The sequence below is a fragment of the Muscardinus avellanarius genome (genome assembly GCF_963383645.1).
Source record: "Muscardinus avellanarius genome assembly, chromosome: 3".
Classification (NCBI taxonomy): domain Eukaryota; kingdom Metazoa; phylum Chordata; class Mammalia; order Rodentia; family Gliridae; genus Muscardinus; species Muscardinus avellanarius.
In genome coordinates, this window is record NC_137788.1 from 98,340,614 (window position 1) to 98,363,347 (window position 22,734).

The 22,734-nt window shown below is 48.0% G+C and overlaps 1 protein-coding gene across 1 annotated transcript; it reads right to left on the reverse strand.

Annotated features, from left to right (window-relative positions):
* Positions 1 to 17,341: 17,341 nt before the first annotated feature.
* Positions 17,342 to 22,516, reverse strand: LOC308260173 (glutathione S-transferase Mu 1-like; the record flags this gene model as incomplete). The annotated part of the gene is made up of 8 exons (XM_080691492.1): positions 17,342 to 17,440; positions 19,321 to 19,431; positions 19,508 to 19,603; positions 20,550 to 20,650; positions 20,749 to 20,830; positions 21,123 to 21,187; positions 21,871 to 21,946; positions 22,481 to 22,516. The coding sequence occupies 8 exons, from the start codon at positions 22,514 to 22,516 to the stop codon at positions 17,342 to 17,344; spliced, it is 666 nt and encodes a 221-aa protein (XP_080547618.1).
* Positions 22,517 to 22,734: the final 218 nt, after the last annotated feature.

The window sequence follows — 22,734 nt, forward strand, 5'->3', positions numbered from 1 at the left end:
CTCTTAATTTAAAACAGGGTTTCGTTGTTGACAGTCTTGCTAAATTGCTGAGGTTGATCTTGAACCTGTGATCCTCCAATCTCAGCCTCCCAAATACTGGGTTTATAGGCATATGCCACCACACCCAGCTTCTATCAAACATTTAAAGAACTAATATCAGTTCTTGAATAATTAAATATATAATATGGTATACCTTGGATCTGAGCTAAACTCTAACCCTATTTAATTTTATTTTGAAGTATGGTCTTGCTAAGTTACCCAGCACTGGGCCTTAACCTGTGATCCTTCTGTGCACGCCTCCTAAGTACTATGATTACAGGTGAGCGCCACCACACCCAGCAGATTCTTCGTATTTCTATGGTGTTGGCTATAACTCCTTCCTTTTCATCTTTGATGTTATTTGAGTTTTATCTCCATCTTTCTCATCTCAGTCTAGCTGAAGGTTTGTCATTTTTGAACTTTGAAAGACTGTGATTCAGTCCCAGTAATCTTGGGTACAGGCCAGACTTCCCAGGGTAGACATTCAGTTTTTAGAGAATAAACTCTGTATTCACAATCTCTCCACCTCTGACTTTGCCATGGGTCCTCTCATAGCTGGTTCACAGTATCTGCCTGCCACAGGTTCCCTTATTCCCACTGTGTTAGTGAGAACGGGTGCTGGAGACCCCAGACAGCAGCCTCTGGAGACCAGCCCTGCCTTGGGCCATGCCCAGCTCCATGGGAAGAGTCGGGGTGGTCGCGCAGCCCTGCTCTGAGGACTTCTTCAGGGACTCAGGCTCCTTCCCTCTGCACCTCTGCCATCCTCTAGGCTGCTTCCTCTGTCCTCAGCTGAAACAGCACAGTGAAGATGTGAAGAAAGAGACAACAAGTGTGGGTTGAGGAAGCAAGTTCATTGAGGCTGAGTTGCTTGTGTCACAGTCAGACGGGTCCTGCTGGTGAGATTCCTTGTGTGGCTCCAGCGAGTCACAAGACCACCTAGAGCAGTGTCCTCCTGTGGGACACTAGCTGGGAGCAGAGCCAGGTGTGCTGGCTGCAGGGTGAGGGGACAGCGACCACCGCCCTGAGCTTCTCTGGGGTGGTGAACCATCCCTAAAGAAAGGAGGGACAGTAAAAACATGACCCTGAATTCCTCATTTTAGTTCCCGAAAACCCAGCTCAGTTTAGGGAACAATGAGAGCAGGCCAGGACAGGAAAGCCGAGATACGTGTTCTCTTGCAGGCCACACGGGCTTTCTCTTCTACACACTGGGAGCCAGGGAGAGCGAGTGTTATTGGTAGGAATCTACCCTCGGGCATGGACACCAGGACTGTTGGTCCTTGGGATGCTGGTCATGCAAGCAAAGTACGCAAGATGCTGCTGCTGCTGGTGTCGCTGCTTCTGCATCACAACATAAAAACCCTCTCTGAGTGGGACGGGCATGGGGCTCAGGACACTGTAGAGAGGTGTGTGTCACTTGTCCAACTGGCTGCCACAGGACAGACACCGTGAGGGCTGAGGTGCTTCTGGGCAGAGCAGCACGAGGGCAGAGGTGCCTGTGTGATCAGCCTGTCACCACTGAACCCCTTGGCACAGGCGCTGATCTCTCAGAAGCTTTCTCTGATACGTTGTATGCCCATGCTGTCTGAACACTTCCTTTTGGTCTATCAGCAACCTACCCCTCTGGGCACAGCTGGGCTTGGATGTGACAGGTGGGATGCCGAGGGTGGGTTTCTGTTGTGGGGCCGCAGTTGGGGAGACAGAGGAGAAGATTCGAGTGGACATTTTGGAGAACCGGGGTATGGACATCTCCAGTCAGCTGGCTGGAGTTTGCTCTAACCCAGACTTTGTGAGTCCTCTCATGCCCCCTGCTGGGCCAGGCCAGGCAGGGCCTGGATCAGGCTCAGGACCCCTGGATTCCTGTGTATTTGGGTCCCATTTCTCTTTTGATAGAGCTGCTTAGCCTCCAGGATATTCCCTCTGCTGCTGCCAGTGTCCCTCACAGCACCAGACTGTATCACATGAGCTGTGATACAGCTCTCTTACTCAGTCCCAGCAATCCTGGGTCAGTCCAGACTCCCCAGGGCAGATGTTCAGTTTCTAGAGAGAAAAGTCTGTATTCACAAATGTCTCCACCTCTGACTCTGCTGTGAGCCCTCTCACAGCTGGTTCACACTGTCTGCCTGTTCCTGGAAGAGCAGACTCAATATGTGAGAAAAAATAGTACAAGATGACAGACTGTCATGGACCCCTGAGCTCCAGCTTCTGCCCCAGTGCTTCCTGGCACCGTGTCCTCACACCCCCATGAATCTGCTTGTTTTCCTAATAGTTAATTCCAGGTCAGCCAGAGGGACTATGTTGCTCCCCTCATCCTTTTCATTATTAAATATTATGGAAACTACCAAATATCAATTTCCCCGAGCCCTTCCCATTCTCTGTTGTTTCATTCTGCTCAGTGTTGGAGTCCAGGCCCACAGGGCACTCACAAAACTCCTGGGGGATTTTGTGGTTGAGTGGCTATTCCTACTTGCCAGTTGATGCAAGAGGCCTGGTACCAGTACCGAACCAAGAGATGCTGATGTATTCAAGTGAATTTGTGGCACTCGCCCATTCCCAGTTCAGGAAAGTGGCCGCTCACTCCTGACAGTGGCCAAAACAGGAAGGGGAAGCAGCCGTAGTTTGCAGGGGGAAAGGGAAAAGGAAGAAATCCAGACTTATTCTCTGGAAAATAAGGTTTTGTTTTCCTCATCCACCTCTCTGAAGGTCAGCTTGTTTGTTTCCTCAATAATGAATCCTTCACCAGAAGTTTCTTTTGAGCTAAGATCTCTGTACACATTACCCGCAGTAAAGGACTCATTGGCCTCTTCCCTCACATCCTTCATTCTAATCTCTTTCCAAGATACTTTCCCAAACCCAGACTGAAATGAAAATAACTATCATCGTCGGGCAAGAGCTTCACTCCAGGACCTGAGCCTGCACTGTGAGTCTGTCATCCAAGGCTCCTATAGGCTGGGTAAGGTCACCAGTCCCATTGGACACAGAAGGACACCGAGAACATAGGGAAAGCCCTTTGCTCAAGGTCCAGCGCCAGTGGCTGTGCCGGGCTCCCCTCAGCCTCGGGCCCCCGAGCACAGCCGTCACTGGCTGTCCCTGCTTTGAGCCTCAGGCTCTTGTGCAGCCTGGTTTTCCCAGCCAGGACCCAGACCCAGGAAGGAGTCAGAGCGCGTCAGCAGTGAGCATGCAGCTGGCAGTAGGAGGGCCGAGGCCGGGCTGGACTGATGGGAAGACGGTGCCCACATGTGACCTGCAGCAGGCTTTGCTCCCTCAGATGCCTGCCTGGGGCAGCACTGGGCCCTGCGCTGTGCTGGTGCTGGATGGCGCACGCACCTGACTGCCCCGCTGGAGGATTTTTTCTGCAGTGTTCTGTGGTGGGACTGTTACTCTCTTCCCCTCCTTCTTCCTCGTTGTGCCTTTGGTTTTGTATATGTGAAGGACTGGGATGTAGCCAAGTGGTAGAGTGCCTGCCTAGCATTCTGAGAGCCTGGCTTCAATTCCAAGTGCCACCAAGGGAAAACCTTGTATGAGGTTTTATACACATGAGTTGGGGTCCCATATTTCTTTTCACTTGGATTCACTGCTATTTTCCTCTGAATGAAGTATATTGGAACATGCAAAATGCCCCCACCCTAGGACTGGGTGCAGCAGGTGTAGCAGGCTGTGAGGTGCCTTGGCGCCACCTGACTTTGGGGAGCAGGGGCTGGACTTCACCCCACGGCTTGTCCTTGGTCACTTGTTGTTCACAAACAAGTCCTACCTCATAAGAGATTTTGGAATCGGAGGCGCTCCTGCAACAGATTAGTGATGTGCTTTCTCAGCTAGTCCTAATCAGCTCTGGTTCTGGTCCAGGCTGAGTAGCCTTGGGGATTGTGCAAGAGCTGGCGTGAGCGTGGGAAGGAAAGGCGGGAGTGGAGAGGTGAGGGCTGCAGCCTGAGGCCGCCCAGGTTTTGGTCTATGGGCTGTAATACTCCAAAACTATGTTTCTAGAAATACATATTTCAAAAACAAGCCTTGTAAAGTCATTTCCCATAAGTGTATATTAAAATGGTCAATGAGCTATAATAAAACATAATAAACAGCATTAGATAGCAGAATAAATATAAGAGCTGATGATAAGGTTCTAGTATATAACTGAGCTCCTGAGCTCTGCTGTTCCGAGCACATCCAGCCCCAGGGCTACACAGAGGAACGCGCGGCCAGGAGCGCCCTTGGCTCCCAGGATGCGGGGCACCGGCCAACCGGATTATGCAGGGCTCCACCTGACATGCCCCTTACATTTTTCTGACATAGTATATTGTCCAGCGTTCCTGAGCATGTGGGACAGGTGTAGTCTACTTTCAGAGCGATTTCCTTAAAAGTTCAGGGTGGATTAGAATGAATCTACCTGCCTCTCCCCGATACTGGCTGCCGCCGCCACCATCTTAGCCCTCCTCCTGAGCATTTTTCTTACATAGTATGTTGTCCAGAATTCCTGAGCATGTGGGGCAGGAGCAGTCTTTTTGCGGGGAGATTTCTCCAACAGTTCAAGGCGGGTCGGATTGGATTTATCTACCTCTCCCGAATACTGGCCGCCACTGCCGCTGCCGCCGTCTCTACCATCTAGCTTTGTGTCTTCTCTCTTATATTTTAGGTAGGAAGTCAAGGCTATAAATGTCTCTATATGTTGTCCCAATCAGATATTAAACTAAAATCTGATGTCTGGGGTTTCTCAGAGAAATGCATGTCTTATTTGTAATGATAAATTTAACCCAAGAGATATAAGATGGTGAGGACGGGCCCTGAAAGAAAGCCAGTGCTCAGTAAATGGGGTTTCTGCACCTCTAAATCCAGGATGATGAAAGGGTCAGGAGGGGGGCAGGGAGAGGGCATCGAGAGGGAGGGGCATGGGGCATCACCCCAACAGGAGTAAGAATTCCTTCAGGTTCGGGAAGGCGCCCAGGCACTGGGGGCTGAGACATGTTCTGCTGATCAAGGACACCATAAGCCAGGGAAGCCACACAGTTGAGCTCAGGAGGCCCAGGCTGAGGGCGAGGGAACCCTGCTCCCTGCAGCACGGACATCCCCATTCCTTCCTGTCACCGTGTCACCAACAAACCATGGCCGCTTCACAGGAACTGTGAGGACAGTGTCAACTTCTCAGGCAGGCCCTCCATACACTGAGGTTCAGTTTCTCCTGAGACAGAACCCAGCTGTGAATACCATCAGGCCTGAGCTCCCTGGCACAGTGGCCACATCCCATGCTGTCATGGCCACTGCCAGGGGTGAGCGGTCATGCAGCAACACTGACTTAAACCCGGCAACTGAAGCCCCTCTTCTCACATGGGGGAAGTCAGAGAGGAGCACAATCTGTCCCTGAGACTGTCACCACCCTGGAGGTCACGCCCACGAGGACCTGAGCACCTGGCAGTTTCTGGACTCAGATGGTGGATGGATTCCAAGAAGCAAAGTACTAACGGATCCCAGGGGAAAGACAGAGTTCTACCTACTGCCTGGTTGTGAGAGTCAATTGATATGAGTCATGTGCATAAAGATAAGGAGTATTTGATGTTGAACATCAGAGGAAAATGAGCATAGGACCTCAGGCTGACCTGGAGCTGCTGAAAAGGTCCTGAGTCATGCTGATGTGGACAGAGCTCTGGGAAGCACATGGTGGGTGTCTGAAGACAGGGTGTGCTCCCTTCTCCCATCTTCAACTTGCTCTGGTCAGTTTGAGTCTCTGTATTCTGGGAGCAGCCAGAAGGTACTGAAATCTGGCAGAGAGGACCCATGACAGAGATCAGAGCATGCATTCATGTCTGAGGAATGAATGTCTACCCTGGAGACAGGAAATTGATGCACAATGCTGGTGAGGACTGCTTCACAGGTTGATGAGGTTTTCAGGCGTGAGAGACAATCTGGAAATAGGATAGGAAAGCTTGGAAGACCAGTGCCACAAGGAGTTCAAACACCTAAAAGTTGGCCTTGTCTTTGGGTGCAGGTCAGATCGACAGAGCAAGGCTCCTCTCCCTTCCCTCCATCCTGCTGAGTTCCCATGGGCTTCTGAAGGCTCTGGCTTCCAGGGTCAGGACAGAAAGTGGTTCCTCAACCAGAGAATTTAAGCATCATCACTGGAATAGGAGGACGCTGGCCCATCTGAAAGTACTTTGTTGCTTTACAGGCAATGACACAACCTCTCAGCAGTACCAGGATCGGCATAATGGTAAGATCCCCAGGAAAGGGGACAGACACGAGAATATGTGATCTCCTTTGCGGATTTTGAGAGACCCACCCTTCAGGCAGCTGGCTAAGGTTATAGACATTAGCCCATTAGCACTTTGTTCCTGTTTCTAAATCTCAATCCAGAACCTGACACAAAGGTGTAGGACGTCTGAGTTTCCCCCAAGAATACCACTCAGCCAGCAGAGGCTCACAGTGACCGGCACAGTGGCCCAGAGCACAGTGGTCATAGCTGTGGTGTGAGCTTAGGTGCAAGATTCTGTCCTCTCCTGCTCTCAAGGGTGAGAGGAGAAAGACTGCTCTGCAGGGAAAGGGTAAGGACTGCACAGCAGGCTCTCACAGGCGGGCCTCCAGGGGCCAGGAGGATCATCTCAAGGGATTCCAAGTGTCTCTGAAAGACGATAGGGAATAGGGGTTGGGGACACTGGAAAATGGTCTAAAGCAAGGGGTTTTAGCCAGTACACATCACAGAAATTCACCTCAGTGTTATCTGATCCTTTCTCTCAAACTTAGAGTGTGAACCAGTTCTAACTGTTTAGAGGAACACGGTGGAGGGGGGTCAAAATCTATTGGGTGAAATTTATCTGAGGCCAATCAAGTGACTCCTGGACTCAAAATTCTTTCCAGCTCTCTTGGCATGCAGACAACGACAAGGCAAATTTACAGAAATGCGACCCATAAAGGTCTCAGAATTTTAAGTATACCACCAGTGAAAAATGAAAAATATCCTACTTCACAGAAATGTTTACAAAGACTCTTAAATTTAAGAGTTCAAGGACAGCCTCAGCAAGGAGTGAGAACTCAACCTAGCCTGATCCTGTTTCAAAATAAAAATAAATAGGTTTGGAGGTATAGCTCTGACTGGGTTCAATTCCCAATATGAAAAGAAAAAGAAAAAAGAAAAGAATTAGGCTGAGGGATAGGGTGTAGCCACACTGCCTCTCTGGCAAAGCACAAGACTGAGCTCCAAGGGGAGGGCCAGGCGGTGTCCTCTAAGCAGACACAGCCACTGCCCGGCATGATGGTCAGGCTGGCATTAGTGCAGGACATGGTAAGGTTAGGAGGGAGGCTGATGAAGGAAAATGAGGCGGGGCTCTCAGGGCCTGAGCAGGACGGGGTTAGTGGGAGAAAAGAGGGCTGATAAGGCCTTGGCATGAGAACAGTGTGAACACAGGGAGGAGGACCGGGAAGGTGGCGCGGGGCTGCAGGACTCCGGCTGCTCCCAGGATACAGTCCGGCTCCATCTCTCTGACCCTGTGCTCTCTGCTGCTCTCCCCTCCTGCACCTTCCAGTACAGAGGACCCTGTCAATCTGTGTCTGCAAAAACCTTCCCTTCTTCACTGGACACTCTTGCCTGGCTTTGCACACAGTTCCAGTATCATTCAAAAGTCCATACACTCCTCTAAGACTCAAGGTAAAACTCGGCTGTGAGCCCCTGTACAAACAAAAAACAAGTTACATACACCATTGCAAAAAGTAAATATTTGTATTCCAAAAGGAATAACTAGGGCCATAAAAGAAGAAATGAGACCAAAAGAGTATCTAAGCTGGGTGTGATGGTGTACACTTGTATTCCCAGCGCCTGCAAGGCTGAGACAGGAGGATCGCACAGGTTCGAAGCCAGCCTCACTATTTAGTGAGGATCTCAACAACTTAGTGAGAGCCTATTTCCAAAGAAAGTATAAAATAGGTCTGGGAGTATAGCCCGGGGGTAGAAAAGCCCCTGGGTTCCACCCTCAGTACCACACACAAAAAAAGAGAGAGTACTGAAATCCAGCAGGGCAACCATCTGATCCTGCAGCTCCATTTTGGCATTGCAGGCACATGGTGGTGGGGTGTGATCTCCGAGGGGACTTGGAAGCCCTGTCCAGACAGCCTGGTTGATTGCAATGGCAGCATACTGGCTCCTCCAGCCCGGCTCCATGGCTTACAGCTTGCAGCCTTTCCTCGTGGTTGTGCCACGTTTCTGGCATCTCTAAATTTCAGGGGTTTCCTTGTAACCTTGAATTCACCCTCACAGCTTCACAAATTGCCCTATTCATGCCCGTCTGTGGAGATTTTGACCCTGCCACATCGTGCCTGGCTTCCCTAGCCTTCCTTTGAAATCTGGGGAAAGACTCCATGAACCCTTTTTGGCAGCAAAGCCAGCATTATGTGACCACAGAGATCAACTAACAGCAAGAAAGGTAGTTGTGCCCTATGTAATAATTGCTTCTGGGGTTTCAATCACAGTCATGGAGCCTGCCCCCATCTGGGCCACAGCTGGCCCTGCCTCCATCATGGCCACGATTCCGCCTTCCTTTCATCCCTCTTACCATCTTCCACAACTTCATCTCTCTGGGTCCTCATTACATATATGCCTTTGTGCCAAGCTGGAAAACCATAAGTTCTCTCTGATTTATTTATTTATTTTTTGGTGGTACTGGGGTTCCTGGAAGCCCTCTACCTCCGGGCTATCCTCCAAGACCTATTTTTAAAATTTTATTTGGAAATAGGGTCTCTTAAGCCAGCAAGGCTGGCTTCGAACCAGTGCAATCCTCCTGTCTCCGCCTCCCAGCGCAGGAATTATAAGTGTGTGCCACCATGCCTGGTTCTGATTTAATTTTTGTTCCTGAAATTTAGTGCACAATTCACTGAACATAGACATCAATTTCTGTAATGCAGTTTGGATATTTTACTGTTTTGAGATTTCCTCCATCAGCTTAATCAGTCCATCCTTATTAAATTCAGCCTCACACAAAGTTTTGGGACCTGGTCACAATGCCAATAAGCTCTTTACCAGAATGTAACAGGTGTGGCCTCTGCTCCATTTTCCTATGGAGTCCTCCCTGCCCTCCAAGGTCTCCTGAGCACAGTGTCTACAGTCTGCCACTCTAGCCACATTCTGGACCTTCAGCTTCCCCTCACACACAAGTTCTAAAGACTCATACTTCCTATGGTCTGATCCCACTTCCCTGGTACCAATTTCTGTCTTAAGTCTACATCCTCACTGCTATAATCCAAGACAACTGGCCATGCAACTTAGAGGAAGGAAGATTTATTTGCTCAGTGTTCTGAAGACCTCAGAGTTTCAGACCATGTCAGACAGGGTTATATCTGAGGAGCTCAAGGGATGGTGGAGGGAAACATAAAGAGGGAGAGAGAAAGAGCTCTTTTCTAACATCATGGAGCCTTGAAGCAGAGAGTGAGAGAGCAAGGGGAGGAGGAGCCATAAAATCACCACAGCCTCACCCCCAGAACCCTCCTCAGCAGCCAAGCTTCACCTCCAACATTGCTACCTGTTTCCATGAGAGCTAGGAGGACACTGACATTCAACTTTCCAGTCCCTACCAAGGTCATCACTCACGTGCCCACTATCACTGTGGAGTAGTTTTCCTTAATTTTTATTTTAATGTGAATGAAATAATATAGGATATATTTATCATGTTTTGAGACTTTCACTCAACATCTTTTAGTGTCTGTGAAGCTCATCCATATTGCTGTAGGTAGCATTAACACATTGTTTTCCTTGTTATTTTATAGTCCACTATGTGAATAATAGGATTTTATTAACAAACCATTTTCATTTGTTCATTTTCTGTTGATAGAATTTGGTGTGCTCTCAGTGTCGGGCTGTTCAAAATAAAGCTACTTTCAGCATTATCATTCATGACTCTGGCAAGATATAAGTCCTCATTCCAGTTGAGCGGGGTACCTGGTCTATAGGTACTTCCATGTTTTGCTTTAGGTGATACTGCCAGAATTCCAAAGCGGTTGTCCATTTGTAAAGAAAAGCTATGAAGCCAGTTACTCTACAGATTCACTAATTACAACTGCTTCTGTTAATATTAACCAATGTAGTGTTTATATACTAGAATCTTATCATCAGCTCTTACGGAACTTATAATCATTCTGCTCTCAAATGCTATTTATCATGTTTTTAAAGCTTGGTGACCACTTTAATATGCACTTACAGGAAATACTGGTACCCAACTTAACCCGTTTATTAAGTATGTATTTCTAGATACATCTTTCTGGAGTGTTTAATAATAATCCAGGGTTGCTTACATCCCATAGACCAAAACCTGGGAGGCCTCAGGCTATAGCCCTCTCCTCTCCACTCCCGCCTTTCCTCCCCACGCTCACGCCAGCTCTTGCACAATCCCCAAGGCTACTCAGCCTGGACCAGAACCAGAGCTGATTAGGACTAGCTGAGAAAGCACATCACTAATCTGTTGCAGGAGCGCCTCCGATTCCAAAATCTCTTATGAGGTAGGACTTGTTTGTGAACAACAAGTGACCAAGGACAAGCCGTGGGGTGAAGTCCAGCCCCTGCTCCCCAAAGTCAGGTGGCGCCAAGGCACCTCACAGCCTGCTACACCTGCTGCACCCAGTCCTAGGGTGGGGGCATTTTGCATGTTCCAATATACTTCATTCAGAGGAAAATAGCAGTGAATCCAAGTGAAAAGAAATATGGGACCCCAACTCATGTGTATAAAACCTCATACAAGGTTTTCCCTTGGTGGCACTTGGAATTGAAGCCAGGCTCTCAGAATGCTAGGCAGGCACTCTACCACTTGGCTACATCCCAGTCCTTCACATATACAAAACCAAAGGCACAACGAGGAAGAAGGAGGGGAAGAGAGTAACAGTCCCACCACAGAACACTGCAGAAAAAATCCTCCAGCGGGGCAGTCAGGTGCGTGCGCCATCCAGCACCAGCACAGCGCAGGGCCCAGTGCTGCCCCAGGCAGGCATCTGAGGGAGCAAAGCCTGCTGCAGGTCACATGTGGGCACCGTCTTCCCATCAGTCCAGCCCGGCCTCGGCCCTCCTACTGCCAGCTGCATGCTCACTGCTGACGCGCTCTGACTCCTTCCTGGGTCTGGGTCCTGGCTGGGAAAACCAGGCTGCACAAGAGCCTGAGGCTCAAAGCAGGGACAGCCAGTGACGGCTGTGCTCGGGGGCCCGAGGCTGAGGGGAGCCCGGCACAGCCACTGGCGCTGGACCTTGAGCAAAGGTCTTTCCCTATGTTCTCGGTGTCCTTCTCTGTCCAATGGGACTGGTGACCTTACCCAGCCTATAGGAGCCTTGGATGACAGACTCACAGTGCAGGCTCAGGTCCTGGAGTGAAGCTCTTGCCCGACGATGATAGTTATTTTCATTTCAGTCTGGGTTTGGGAAAGTATTTTGGAAAGAGATTAGAATGAAGGATGTGAGGGAAGAGGCCAATGAGTCCTTTACTGCGGGTAATGTGTACAGAGATCTTAGCTCAAAAGAAACTTCTGGTGAAGGACATCATAATTGAGGAAACCTATAGACGATCTGCAGTGGTGTAAGGATGAAGAGCACAAAACTTTATTTTCCCGAGACATTTCTGGATTCCTTCCTTTTACCCTGTCCCCTGTGAACTATGGCTGTTGTGCCAGGAATTGTGCAGTAAGCTTCAGCATTGCAGGGAGGCCCTGCAGGTACTCCGGCTTCAGTGTCTACTGACGCAGAAGTCAACTGTATCTACCCTCAGACCCAAGCTTCCTGGCAGAGGGGCCACTTGAATGTACTTGAATACATCAGCTTTTTTTGGTTTGGTATTAGTACCAGACCCCTTCTGTCAGTGGCAAAGGTGAGTAGCACACTGTCCCCAAATCTTTTACTACTCAAAAATCAAACTACTCAAAATCTCAGCTTCAGAGGCTGAGACAGGAGGATTTCAAGTTCGAGGACAACCTTATCTACTTAGTGAGGCTCTCCACAACTTAGTGAGATCCTGTTTATAAACAAAGAATAAAAAATAGGTTTGGGGGTGTAGCCCAAAAGTAGAATTCCACTGGGCTCAATCCCTAGTTCCATTTAAAAAAAAAATGGCCCCCAAGGCTGGACACAGGAGTTCTGTGAGCACCTGACGGGCTTGGACTCCAGCACTGAGCAGAGTGAAACATAAAAGAACTGGAAGATCTTGGGAAATGGATATGTGGTAGTTTCCATAAAATTGAGAAGTATTTAATGGTTAAAAGGATGATGGGGAGCAACACAGTCCCTCTGGATGACCTGGAAATGACTACTAGAAAAACAAGTTGATTCGTGATGTTGTGAGGACAGGGTGCCAGGAAACACTGGGTGGAGACTGGAGCTCAGGGCTCCATGACAGTCCTTCATCCTGTCCTGCTTTTTTTACCCCGATTGAGTCTTCTCTTCAGGAGCAGGCAGACGGTGTGAACCAGCTGTGAGAGGGCTCAGGCCAGAGTCAGAGGTGGAGACATTTGTAAATACAGATGTTACTCTCTAGAAACGGAACATCTGACGGTTCTGACAGGCTGAACACACAGGCACCTCTGCCTCCCTGCTGCTCTGCCCAGGAGCACCTCAGCCCTCACGGTGTCTGTCCTGAGGCAGCCAGTTGGACAAGTGACACACACCTCTCCACCGCACCCTCAGCTCCAGGCCCGTTCCACTCAGAGAGGGTTTATATGTTGTGACGCAGAAGCAGTGGCAGCAACAGCAGCATCTTGCGTACTTGGCTTGCATGACCAGCATCCCAAGGACCAACAGCCCTGGTGTCCATGCACAAGGGTAGATTCCTAGAGACAGTACTAGGGCGCCCTGGCTCCCAGTGTTATTAGAGGAAGTCTGTGACCTACAGAGAACACGTATCTCGGCTTTGCTGCCCAGGCTTGCTCTCATTGTTCCCTAAACTGAGCTGGGTTTTGGGGAACTAAAATGAGGAATTTAGGGTCATGTTTTTACTGTCCCTCCTTTCTTTAGGGATGGTTCACCACCCCAGGGAAGCCCAGGGTGGTGGTCGCTGTCCCCTCACCCTGCAGCCAGCACACCTGGCTCTGCTCCCAGCCAGCGTCGCACGGGAGGACACTGCTCTAGGTGGTCTTGTGACTCGCTGGAGCCACACAAGGAATCTCACCAGCAGGACCCGTCTGACTGTGACACAAGCAACTCAGCCTCAATGAACTTGCTTCCTCGACCCACACTTGTTGTCTCTTTCTTCACATCTTCGCTGTGCTGCTTCAGCTGAGGACAGAGGAAGCTGCCTAGGAGATGGCAGAGGTGCAGAGGGAAGGAGCCTGAGTCCCTGAAGAAGTCCTCAGAGCAGGGCTGCGCGACCACCCCGACTCTTCCCGTGGAGCTGCGCATGGCCCAAGGCAGGGCTGGTCTCCAGAGGCTGCTGTCTGGGGTCTCCAGCACCCGTTCTCACTAACACAGTGGGAATGAGAGAACCCGGGGTACAGAAGTGCCTTGGTCCACGTGATTCCTGGGCCAATGAGACACACCACAATCATCGGAGAGCCCTTATCGAAAAGCCTGCTCCTGCCCCCTTCTAGAATGCAAGAGACTCTGGAGGGAGAAGGAAGCCTGCCCAGAGGTGCCAGGCCATCCCAGGCTCGGGACTTCCTGGGTCCAGCCACACAAACCCCTCTGATTTTGTTTCCCAGGTTGGAAGTGCCTACCTCCCACCACTTCCACCGGAGACTTTACAGTGTCTGCTTTTATCCCTGATGATTTTGACTACAGTGTCCTGAAATGGTTTTCATTGGCAATGGCCTTCCTTTATGTCTCTCCAATTTTATAAAAATTGAATTGTTTTGAGTCTTCTCTTTTGTAATGAATCCCCTTTTACATTTCAAAAGTAATATTTTAGCTTTACTATGGCTATGCCATTTTAATCTGAGCTTTTATTTTTTTTTCTTTTTCCTTTTTTATTTTTATGTGTACCATATTGAAAATGGCATATATTCACAGAGTGCTTGGTGTCCCCCCCCCCCACCGTTTCTCCTTTTCCTCCCTCCTAACAATGAGTGCCCAGGTTGACCATGCTACATTCATACTTTTACACATATTTAAATGTAGCTCTTCCATTGAACAACCTCAGCCTTCTTCCTCTCTTACCCTTCCATTCTAGCTTTGCTGAGATTTCCCCTCCATTATCTGGAGTCCTTCTGGTATTTCTAATAGTCCCTAGTTTGGACATATTAGAGAAAACATATGTCCCTTCTCTTTCTGTGCTTGGTGAATGAATCGCAAAATTATGGAAAATACACACAATGGAATTCTACTCAGCAATAAAGAAGAACAAAATCATGTAATCTGCAAAAAGATGAAAAGATCTGGAGAACATTATGTTATTTTGAGCTTTTAGATCAGAAATCTATTACCCCAAGTTGCATCTTGTTTTCAGTTCTTAAATTTTTATTTACTAAAATTTGTGTAACAAAATAAACTGTCTTAACTGTTTTAACGTTCATTGGTCTTAAATACATCCATTCTGTTGGGCAACCTTTGCTGCCAGCCATCTCCAAAACACTTTCTACCTTACAAAAATGAAATTTTAGCATCCACTGGGCTAAGAGACCCTGTTTCCAAATAAAAAAAGTAAAAAAATAGGTCTGGAAGTGTAGCCTGGAGGTAGAAGGGCTTCCAGGAACCCCAGTACCACCAAAAATAAATAAATAAATAAAATTTTACTCAAACCATAACTACACACCTCTCTCTCTCTTTCTTTCTTTCTCTCTCTCTCTCTCTCTCTCTCTCTCTCTCTTTCTCTCTCTCTCTCTCTCTCTCTCTCTCTCTCACACACACACACACACACACACACACTACACATGAAAAATACAAATCCCCCCACATATACACACCCTTTCTTCCTGGCCCCTGGCTACTACCATTCTACTTTCTGCCTTACAAGTTTAAATACCTCAGGAAAGTGGAACCAAAAAGGTTTTCTCCTTTTTTGACGAACTTACTTCACTTAGCATAATGCATTCAAAGTTCAAAAGGATAAACAAAAATGACAAACCTTCAGCTAGACCAAGAAAGATGGAGAGAAAACTCCAATAACATCAGAGATGAAAAGGGAGGTATCATAACAGACATCACAAAAATACTAAGAATCAGCTGGGCATGGTGGCATTCCCCTGTAGTCTCAGTATTTGGGAGGCTGGAACAGAAGGACTGCAGGTTGAGGGCCAGTGCTGGGTAACTTAGCAGGACCCAATTTCAAAATAAAATTAAATGGGACTCGAGTTGTAGTTCAGAGCCAGGGTATACCATATTTTTAAATAATTTAAGAAGAACTGATATTAGTTCTTTCTCAAATGTTTGTTAGAAGCTGGGTGTGGTGGCACATGCCTATAATCCCCATACTTGGGTGGCTGAGATTGGAAGATCACAGATTCAAGATAAATTTCAGCAATTTAGCAAGACTGTCAACAATGAAACTGTGTTTCAAATTAAATTAAAAAAAAAGAGGAAGAAGAAATAGAAAAAATAGGGCTTGGGATGTAGCTTGGAAATAGAATGCTCCTGAGTTCAATTGCCAGTATCAAAAAAAAAAAAAAAATGTTAGTAAGACCCAGCTGGTCTTGGGCTTTTGTTTGCTGAGAGACTCTTTGTTACCAATAACATTTTTACTCATCACTGCTGTTTAGGTTTTCTTTCTTTCTTCCTAATTCAATCTTGGTAAGGTGTATGAGCCAGGAATTTATCCATTTCTTCTAGGTTCTCAAATTTGGTGGCACAGGGTTGATCATAATAATCTTTATGATCCTTCGTATTTCTGGGGTGTCAGCTGTGATGCCACTGGCTGAGCCCTAGCAGCCCGAGGCTGGCAGGGAGCCCAGCTCCGCCTCCACTGGTGCTGCGGCCTTGAGAGGATGACTTGCCTCTACAGCCTCAGCTTCCTCATCTGTCTGCTGGGCCTGGTAAGTCCACGAGATTTTAGGAATGTTGTATTGAAAAACTTGACACTGAGCACAGGTCCTGGCAGAAGGCCAGTGCTTGATAAATGTTAGGGCTATGAAAACATCAGGGAAAAAGGAAAGGGGGAGGGAAGGAATATGGAAGACCAGGAGCGTCACCTCAAAGCGGGAGATGGAGTCCTGCAGGTTCTAGAAGCATCCAGGCACTTGGGCTGTCATGGTCTGCTGTTTGACATTAGTCACTGTGATATGTGAGATAGAGTCTCACTGTAGTTTTGATTTATATTTCACCAACAAATAGTGATGTTGAGCCATTTTTTTCTTCATTCTCTTGAGAAAAACTTATTCAAGATCTTTGTCCAGGTTTGAATTAGTTCCTTGGTTTTCTGTCCATTGCAGCCACCTATGTTTGTAAGTAATGTTCCACGGGACACAGCCCCACACAGTCATTATACGTGGTCCATGACTGCTTCTACACCATGGGGATACAACAGAAGGATTACAGAGACCAGAAAGTATTGGCCCTTTATGGAAAATGTCTGCTGATTTCTATTCTGACTTGATATTAAGCTTTTCCTCATTTAATATTATTATCCATCTAATTAATTAATCATAGTTTCATGTAAACTTATATATTTCCTTTTTATTTAATCTATCTTTAAGTTAAAATTTTTATTTTTTTTTAAACTGGGACTGGAACCCATGGGCATTCTTTCTCTGAGCTATACCCCCAGCTCTATTTTTTATTTTTATTTTGAAACAGGGTCTCACTAAGTTGCTGAGAGTCTCATTAAGTAGCTGAGGCTGGCCACGAACCTGTGATCATCCTGCCTCGGCCTCCCAAGTACTAGGGTTACAAACCTGAGGCACCAGGCCCAGCCCTAAGTTAAAATTTAACAATTGTTGGCTTAAATAGTTCTTATCTTACCAGTTTCATAAACATTGAGTTTCAGCAAATGTTCATCTTATCATTCATATATTTCCAATTAATCATTTATTTTAGGGTGAGAAACACAGTAACATGGATAAGGAACACCACATAGCCTTAGATCCTGTCTGACCACTGGGAGCCCCCCACACATATACCCATGCTCCCAGCTTCTTCCAAGCAATGCTGAGAAGCTTAGGGATAGACAAGATCTGCAAAACAGAGCTGAAAACCATCTGACTGAATTCAGGGCAATTCTAGGAAGGGGAGGAGGAGACTTTGCTAAAGAAAAGTGGGGAGCTATAGCTTATAGTGACTTCACTCAGGGAGGGGTTGGGCAGAAAAAGAAAGGGATCTCAAGAGGCCTTGCAGGGGGGAGGAGAATGGAAAGGACAAAGGAATGAAAAGGCTGATGCTGAGGTGCAGGGAGCCAGCCCAGGGCAGCAGGTGCACTGCCCGATCCCTTCTCCATGCCTGAAATTACAGCCTCCACTTATTACCCCAATAGGCTGTTTTTAAATATATAGGGCCTCGAAGGAAGCGGCTGGACTTCATGTAGGCGGAGATCTTCTTCAGTCCCTGTGAGTGTGAAAGGAAAAGCAGGAGATCAGGATCTGCTGCCTCACTGGGGTCCAGCAGCCCTAGAATGGAAGCTTCTAATAGAGTTTAAAATATAGATACAGAAAATCTACCCAACTATCCTGCAGTATATGTTCCAGTATCATCATTTCTCAGAAGGGAGCTGAGGTACTAGAGGTTAAATGACTTTCTCATTCTGTCCTGGCTACTAAGGGGGACGGGGCTGGAGCAGCCTGGTTGGGTCTCTTCGGGTCCTTGCTCTGTGCTGTGCTGCCTTCCCCACCCATCCTCCTACAGGAGGCCCTGCCACCCCACCTGCATACACCTTCTCCTTCTACCCACTAAGGATCCTGGCTTGCCTGTAATCACAGAGGAAGGTTCTAGCAGAACAAAGGGGCTGAGAACATGCGTGTGTAGCTTGGCAGAGCCCAGATCTCCCCAGTGACTCAGTAAAGCCCAAATGTAAGTGGAAAAAAAGAGGAGGGCCCACAAACAAATAACTGGCCAGCTCTAACCATTCACCTTGGTCAGAAAACCCAAACTTTTCCACCTGGAACCTGGCGCAATCTCACCATGCCTCAACAGACCTCATTCCAACCCCGCTACAGCACAACAGATTGCAAGACCCCCAGCTGTGCAGAGCGCCATCTTGTTAGGCAAGAGTGCACAGAATGCACCTAAACCGTTCTTTTTTTTTCCCCCCATTTTTTAAATTTATTGATGCATTATATTCATATATCATAATGGGATTAAAAAAAACAACACTTGTGTAGACATACATGCAAACATCACCCAGTCAGCCCTTACACAATTCCCACCCCATTCCCTCTCCAAACCTCCTTCCCGTGCTTGGCTTAGTGGTTGACATCCATATGTTTAAGTACATCATGTGCTTTAGAGAGGGGATGGGAGGAGGGAAAAAGGAAACTAAACCGTTCTTAGAGATCCAGGGCTGCCTGTCCTCAGCAAGCCAGGCCCAGCTAGCTTAGGGCTGCAGCCCTCAACTCACCCCACCCTCCACTCTCCAATCAGACCAGCTTTTGCATAAGCCCCAAGGCCACTTCAACAGACTCAGAAGAAGAGCTGATGAAAACTAGCTGATAAAGCACATCATTTCCCCCCCTAAAGTGTGGACTAGGAGAAAAAAGAGTCTAGGCTGAAAACCATGTTGAAATAGTGTCTCACATTCCCAAATCTTTCAGTAAAGAGGCTTTCTGAAAGACAGGCAGGTGGACTCAGCGTGAGCCATGCTGGGCTGGGGAAGGAGGTCCAGCCTGCACTCCCCACACTCAAGTCATGCTCAGCCAACACCAATCACAGCCCAGGTCCCAGTGCTTCCCCTGTTGGACCTCTTATTGAGCAAAGCCTGCTGCAGATTAGGTGTGAATGCTGTCTGTCTTCACATTATCCTTGCCCTCAGCCCCCTACTGCCAGCTGAGTCCACACTCTGACAGACTCTACCTTCTCTCCTGGGTCCTGGCCTGGGAAACCCAGGCTGCACAAGAGCCAGAGGCTTTTCTTAGGGGCATAATATTGGGACAGCTGCTGGCTAGAGGCCTTCGAAGCCAGACATTGACAGGAGCTCGGCACAGCCTCCATTGGCACTGGGACCCGGGGCAAAGCGCTTGCCCTCTAGCCTCAGCTTCCTTTTCTGTCCAATGGGATTGGTAGTTCTATCTCCCTTCTATGTTGCTGTTGATAAATGAGACATATAGATATTACATGTAAGCACAGTGCCTAGCAGAAATCCAGTGTTCAATAAGTGCTAGTTTTTCTTTTTCTTTCTTTTTTTAACCTCCAGGGCCAGGAAAGGATCATGGAAAGGTGAAAAAAAAAAAAAAAAAAAAAAGGTATTGAAGAAGGAGGATGCGGGGCGTCACCTCAATGCGGGACATGAAGTCCTTCAGGTTCGGGAATGCGTCCAGGCACTTGGGCTCAAGTATACGGTGCTGGTCCAGGACGTCATAAGCGAGGAAATCCACAAAGGTGATCTGCAGAAGGCCAAGGATGAGATGGGGGGCACAGAACTCTGCACCTTGCAACGACAGCCCGATTCCTTCTCTTTACCTTGTCCCCTGCGAACCAGGGCCGCTTCCCCAGGAACTGTGAGTACAGCTTCATCTTCTCAGGCAGGCCCTCCAGGTACCCTGGCTTCAGCTTCTCCTGAGAATGAAATCATCTTCACTGACCTCAGACACAAGCTCCCTGGCAGAGGGGCTGCCTCACAAGTATCCTCATGGCCCAGTAGCTGGGGTGAGCAGCTAGCATGCCCGAGGCTGGGCCTGGGTCAGGGACCAGAAGAGACCATAGCCCAGCTGTCAGAGGTGATGGGAAGGCAGAGGGGAGCACAACGACATTCCTGAATCTGTCAGACTCGAGGTCCCTCCCGGGTCCTGTGGGTCAGGCCCAGGAGTGCCATAGCAGGTGGCAGGCCCTCCACTCAGGTTTATGGGGACTCAAGGAAGCAAGAACTAAAGGATTCGAGGACACAGACAAAGTTCTACCTGGTGCAATGGATGCAATGGAGATTTAATCCATCTGCATAAATAGGAGGAGTAGTTAATTTTGAAAGGAAGGACATAAAAAGATAGAGGTCTCTGGGCTGACCTTGAACAGCCTATTAGGAAAAGGTCCTAACTATGGCTGGCATAATGCACTGGGGGAAAAAAACAGGTAGAGATCTGAGGACCAGGTTACATTACGTTCATTCACCTTGTAATTCTTTTTCTCATAATTTTAGTCTCTATTCTAGGAGTAGGCAGATGTGTGAACAGTTGGGAGAGAGTGCCAAAGGCAGGGTCAAGGTTAAAGGTGGGGATATTTCTAAACACAGGACATCACTATATTGGAACTAAATGTTATACAAGAGTCTAGAGTATATCTTAAGACTGGCAATAACTGATTCATGATATATATATATATATATATATATTTGACAAGATTTTCAGGCTATGAGGGTTAGTCTGTGGTGTAATAGGGAAGATTAGAAAATTAGTACCACTAAGAGTTCAAAAGCTGAACATAAACAGTGTAGATGTGAATGAAGAAATTTAACATCTTAGAATCTTGTTGGATCTAGAACTGTGGTGGTGGTAGTGGGGAGACTCACAAAGTCAGCATTGTAGCAGACCATGAAAAGTTGTATTCGAGTGTCCATAACCTGGTTTTCCAACATGTCCACACGAATCATCTCTTCTTCTGTCTCCCCACCTGCAGCTCACATAATACAGACGCCCCCTGAGCATCTCACCCTGGCCAAGCCCAGGGGGCACCACTGCCTCCCACACCCTGCAGCCAGCCCCACTCACACAGGTTGTGCTTTTCGGCGATGTACCGCAGGATGGCGTTGCTCTGGGTGATCCTGTGAGCCCCGTCAATCAAGTAGGGCAGCTACATGGACAACCAGGGAAGGTCAGGGGGGATTCCAGGTGCTAGCAGCCCCTCCCTGAGTCAGGGCACATGTGAGACCTGGAGCTCCATCTAGTTGGCCATGCTAAACCCTACATAATTATACTGTCAGACTAATGAATGAGCTGGCACAAGGATCATCCCAGAAAGACAGTGTAGACAACTAGCAATGAGAGTAGTTGAGCTGAAGCACTGATATAAGAAAGTCTAAGCTGATAAGGAGATGAGGTAGGGATCCTTCACTTCCCCCAAACCATCCCAAACCTGCACCTACATTGGGAAAGTCCAGGCCCAGCTTGAATTTCTCATTCAGCCACTGGCTTCTGTCATAATCAGGAGCTGTGATGGAGAAGAAGAAGTAGAAACAAACCTCCTCTGAGTCCCACTCTCCTTCCCCTGGGACCCTCCCAAGGAGTAGGACCCCAGACAGTGGACCTACCCACCCAGTCTTATTTTCCAAGGTTTGCAGTAGGGCTGGAAAGGAGAATGATTTTAAGGGTTGTGGACCTAAAGGACAGAGGCTTACAAAAGGTTTCAGTAGGCCAGGCAAGATGGCACATGCTTGTAATCTCAGCATTTGGGAGGCAGAGACCAGAGGATTGCGGTTCACAGACAGCCTCAGCTACTTAGTGAGGCCCTTTGCAACTCAGTGAGACCCTGTTTCAAAAAGATAAAGAGAATAAAAAATAGCACTAGGGGTAGGGGTGTATCTCGGATGTACAATGGCCCTGGGTTCTAACCCCAGTACCGCAAAAAACATATATATATATATATGATATATATATATAATATATATCATATATATATCATATATATATCATATATATATATCAAAAGGTTTCAGTAGGACTTGTTGGGGAATCCAGTCTAATTGCTACTGACAAGAGTCACCTTTCAGGAAGTGTTAGGCTCTGTGTCCAGCTGCAAGAGGCCTGCAGGCTGAGTCACAGGTGGACAGGCAGGTGTGCTGAGCACCAACCATAAGGAGCAGGGCAAGGGACTGACCAGCACGGTGCCCTTACCATCCCCCATGGAGTATCTCTTCTCCTCATAGCTCGAGTCTGTGTACTCCAGGAGCAGGCGGACAGGGAGAGCAAGCTGAGAAAGAATGCCAGAGTCAGAGGTCAGAGATGGAGGGACCCTAATGGGATGACTTCACCTCCTCAGAGTGAGCCTCCAACCATAGCTAACATCAGCATCCCATTACACACACACACACACACACACACACACACACACACACACACACACACACACACCACATGGGGGAGGGCACAGACTTCCTGCTAGAGACAAGCAGAGGACTCCTGCAAGTTCTTAAAACTATCTCCTGCCATCCCTGATGGTGCAGGTCTGTAATCCCATTACTTGGGAGCCTGACACAGAAGGATCTTAGGTTCTACACTGGTCTCAGCCACACACTAGGCAATTTATTGAGACCCTGTTTCAAAATAAAAAGTGCTGAGGTGTAGTTCCAAGGTAGAATACTCCTGTGTTCATTCCCAGCACCAAAAAAAAAATAAATAAAAATAAAATAAAAATAACAAAACCATCCATCTTCTGGAACACACCCAGCTGCTCATAAAGTCCCATGGCACCCTCCTCCCTTCCCCCTGAAGACCCCTCACTTACCCCGCGGACGTCCCAGTACCCCAGGGTCATGGGCATGGTGAGGTGCTCAGGCCTCTGCCAGGAGGGCTTCTGCTTTCTGAGAAGCCTGTGCACTGAGGAGCAGGGCCAATCTTCCTGGTGTTTTTCAGCAACTTTGCCCCGCCCCAAATTCCCACCAACCAGGAGCCTGGACTAAGCCCAGCCCACAGGAGGGAGGAGTGAGATCCTCTGTGACCTCTGCCCACAGCTCTGAAGCCCAGGCTGCACTAGGCCAG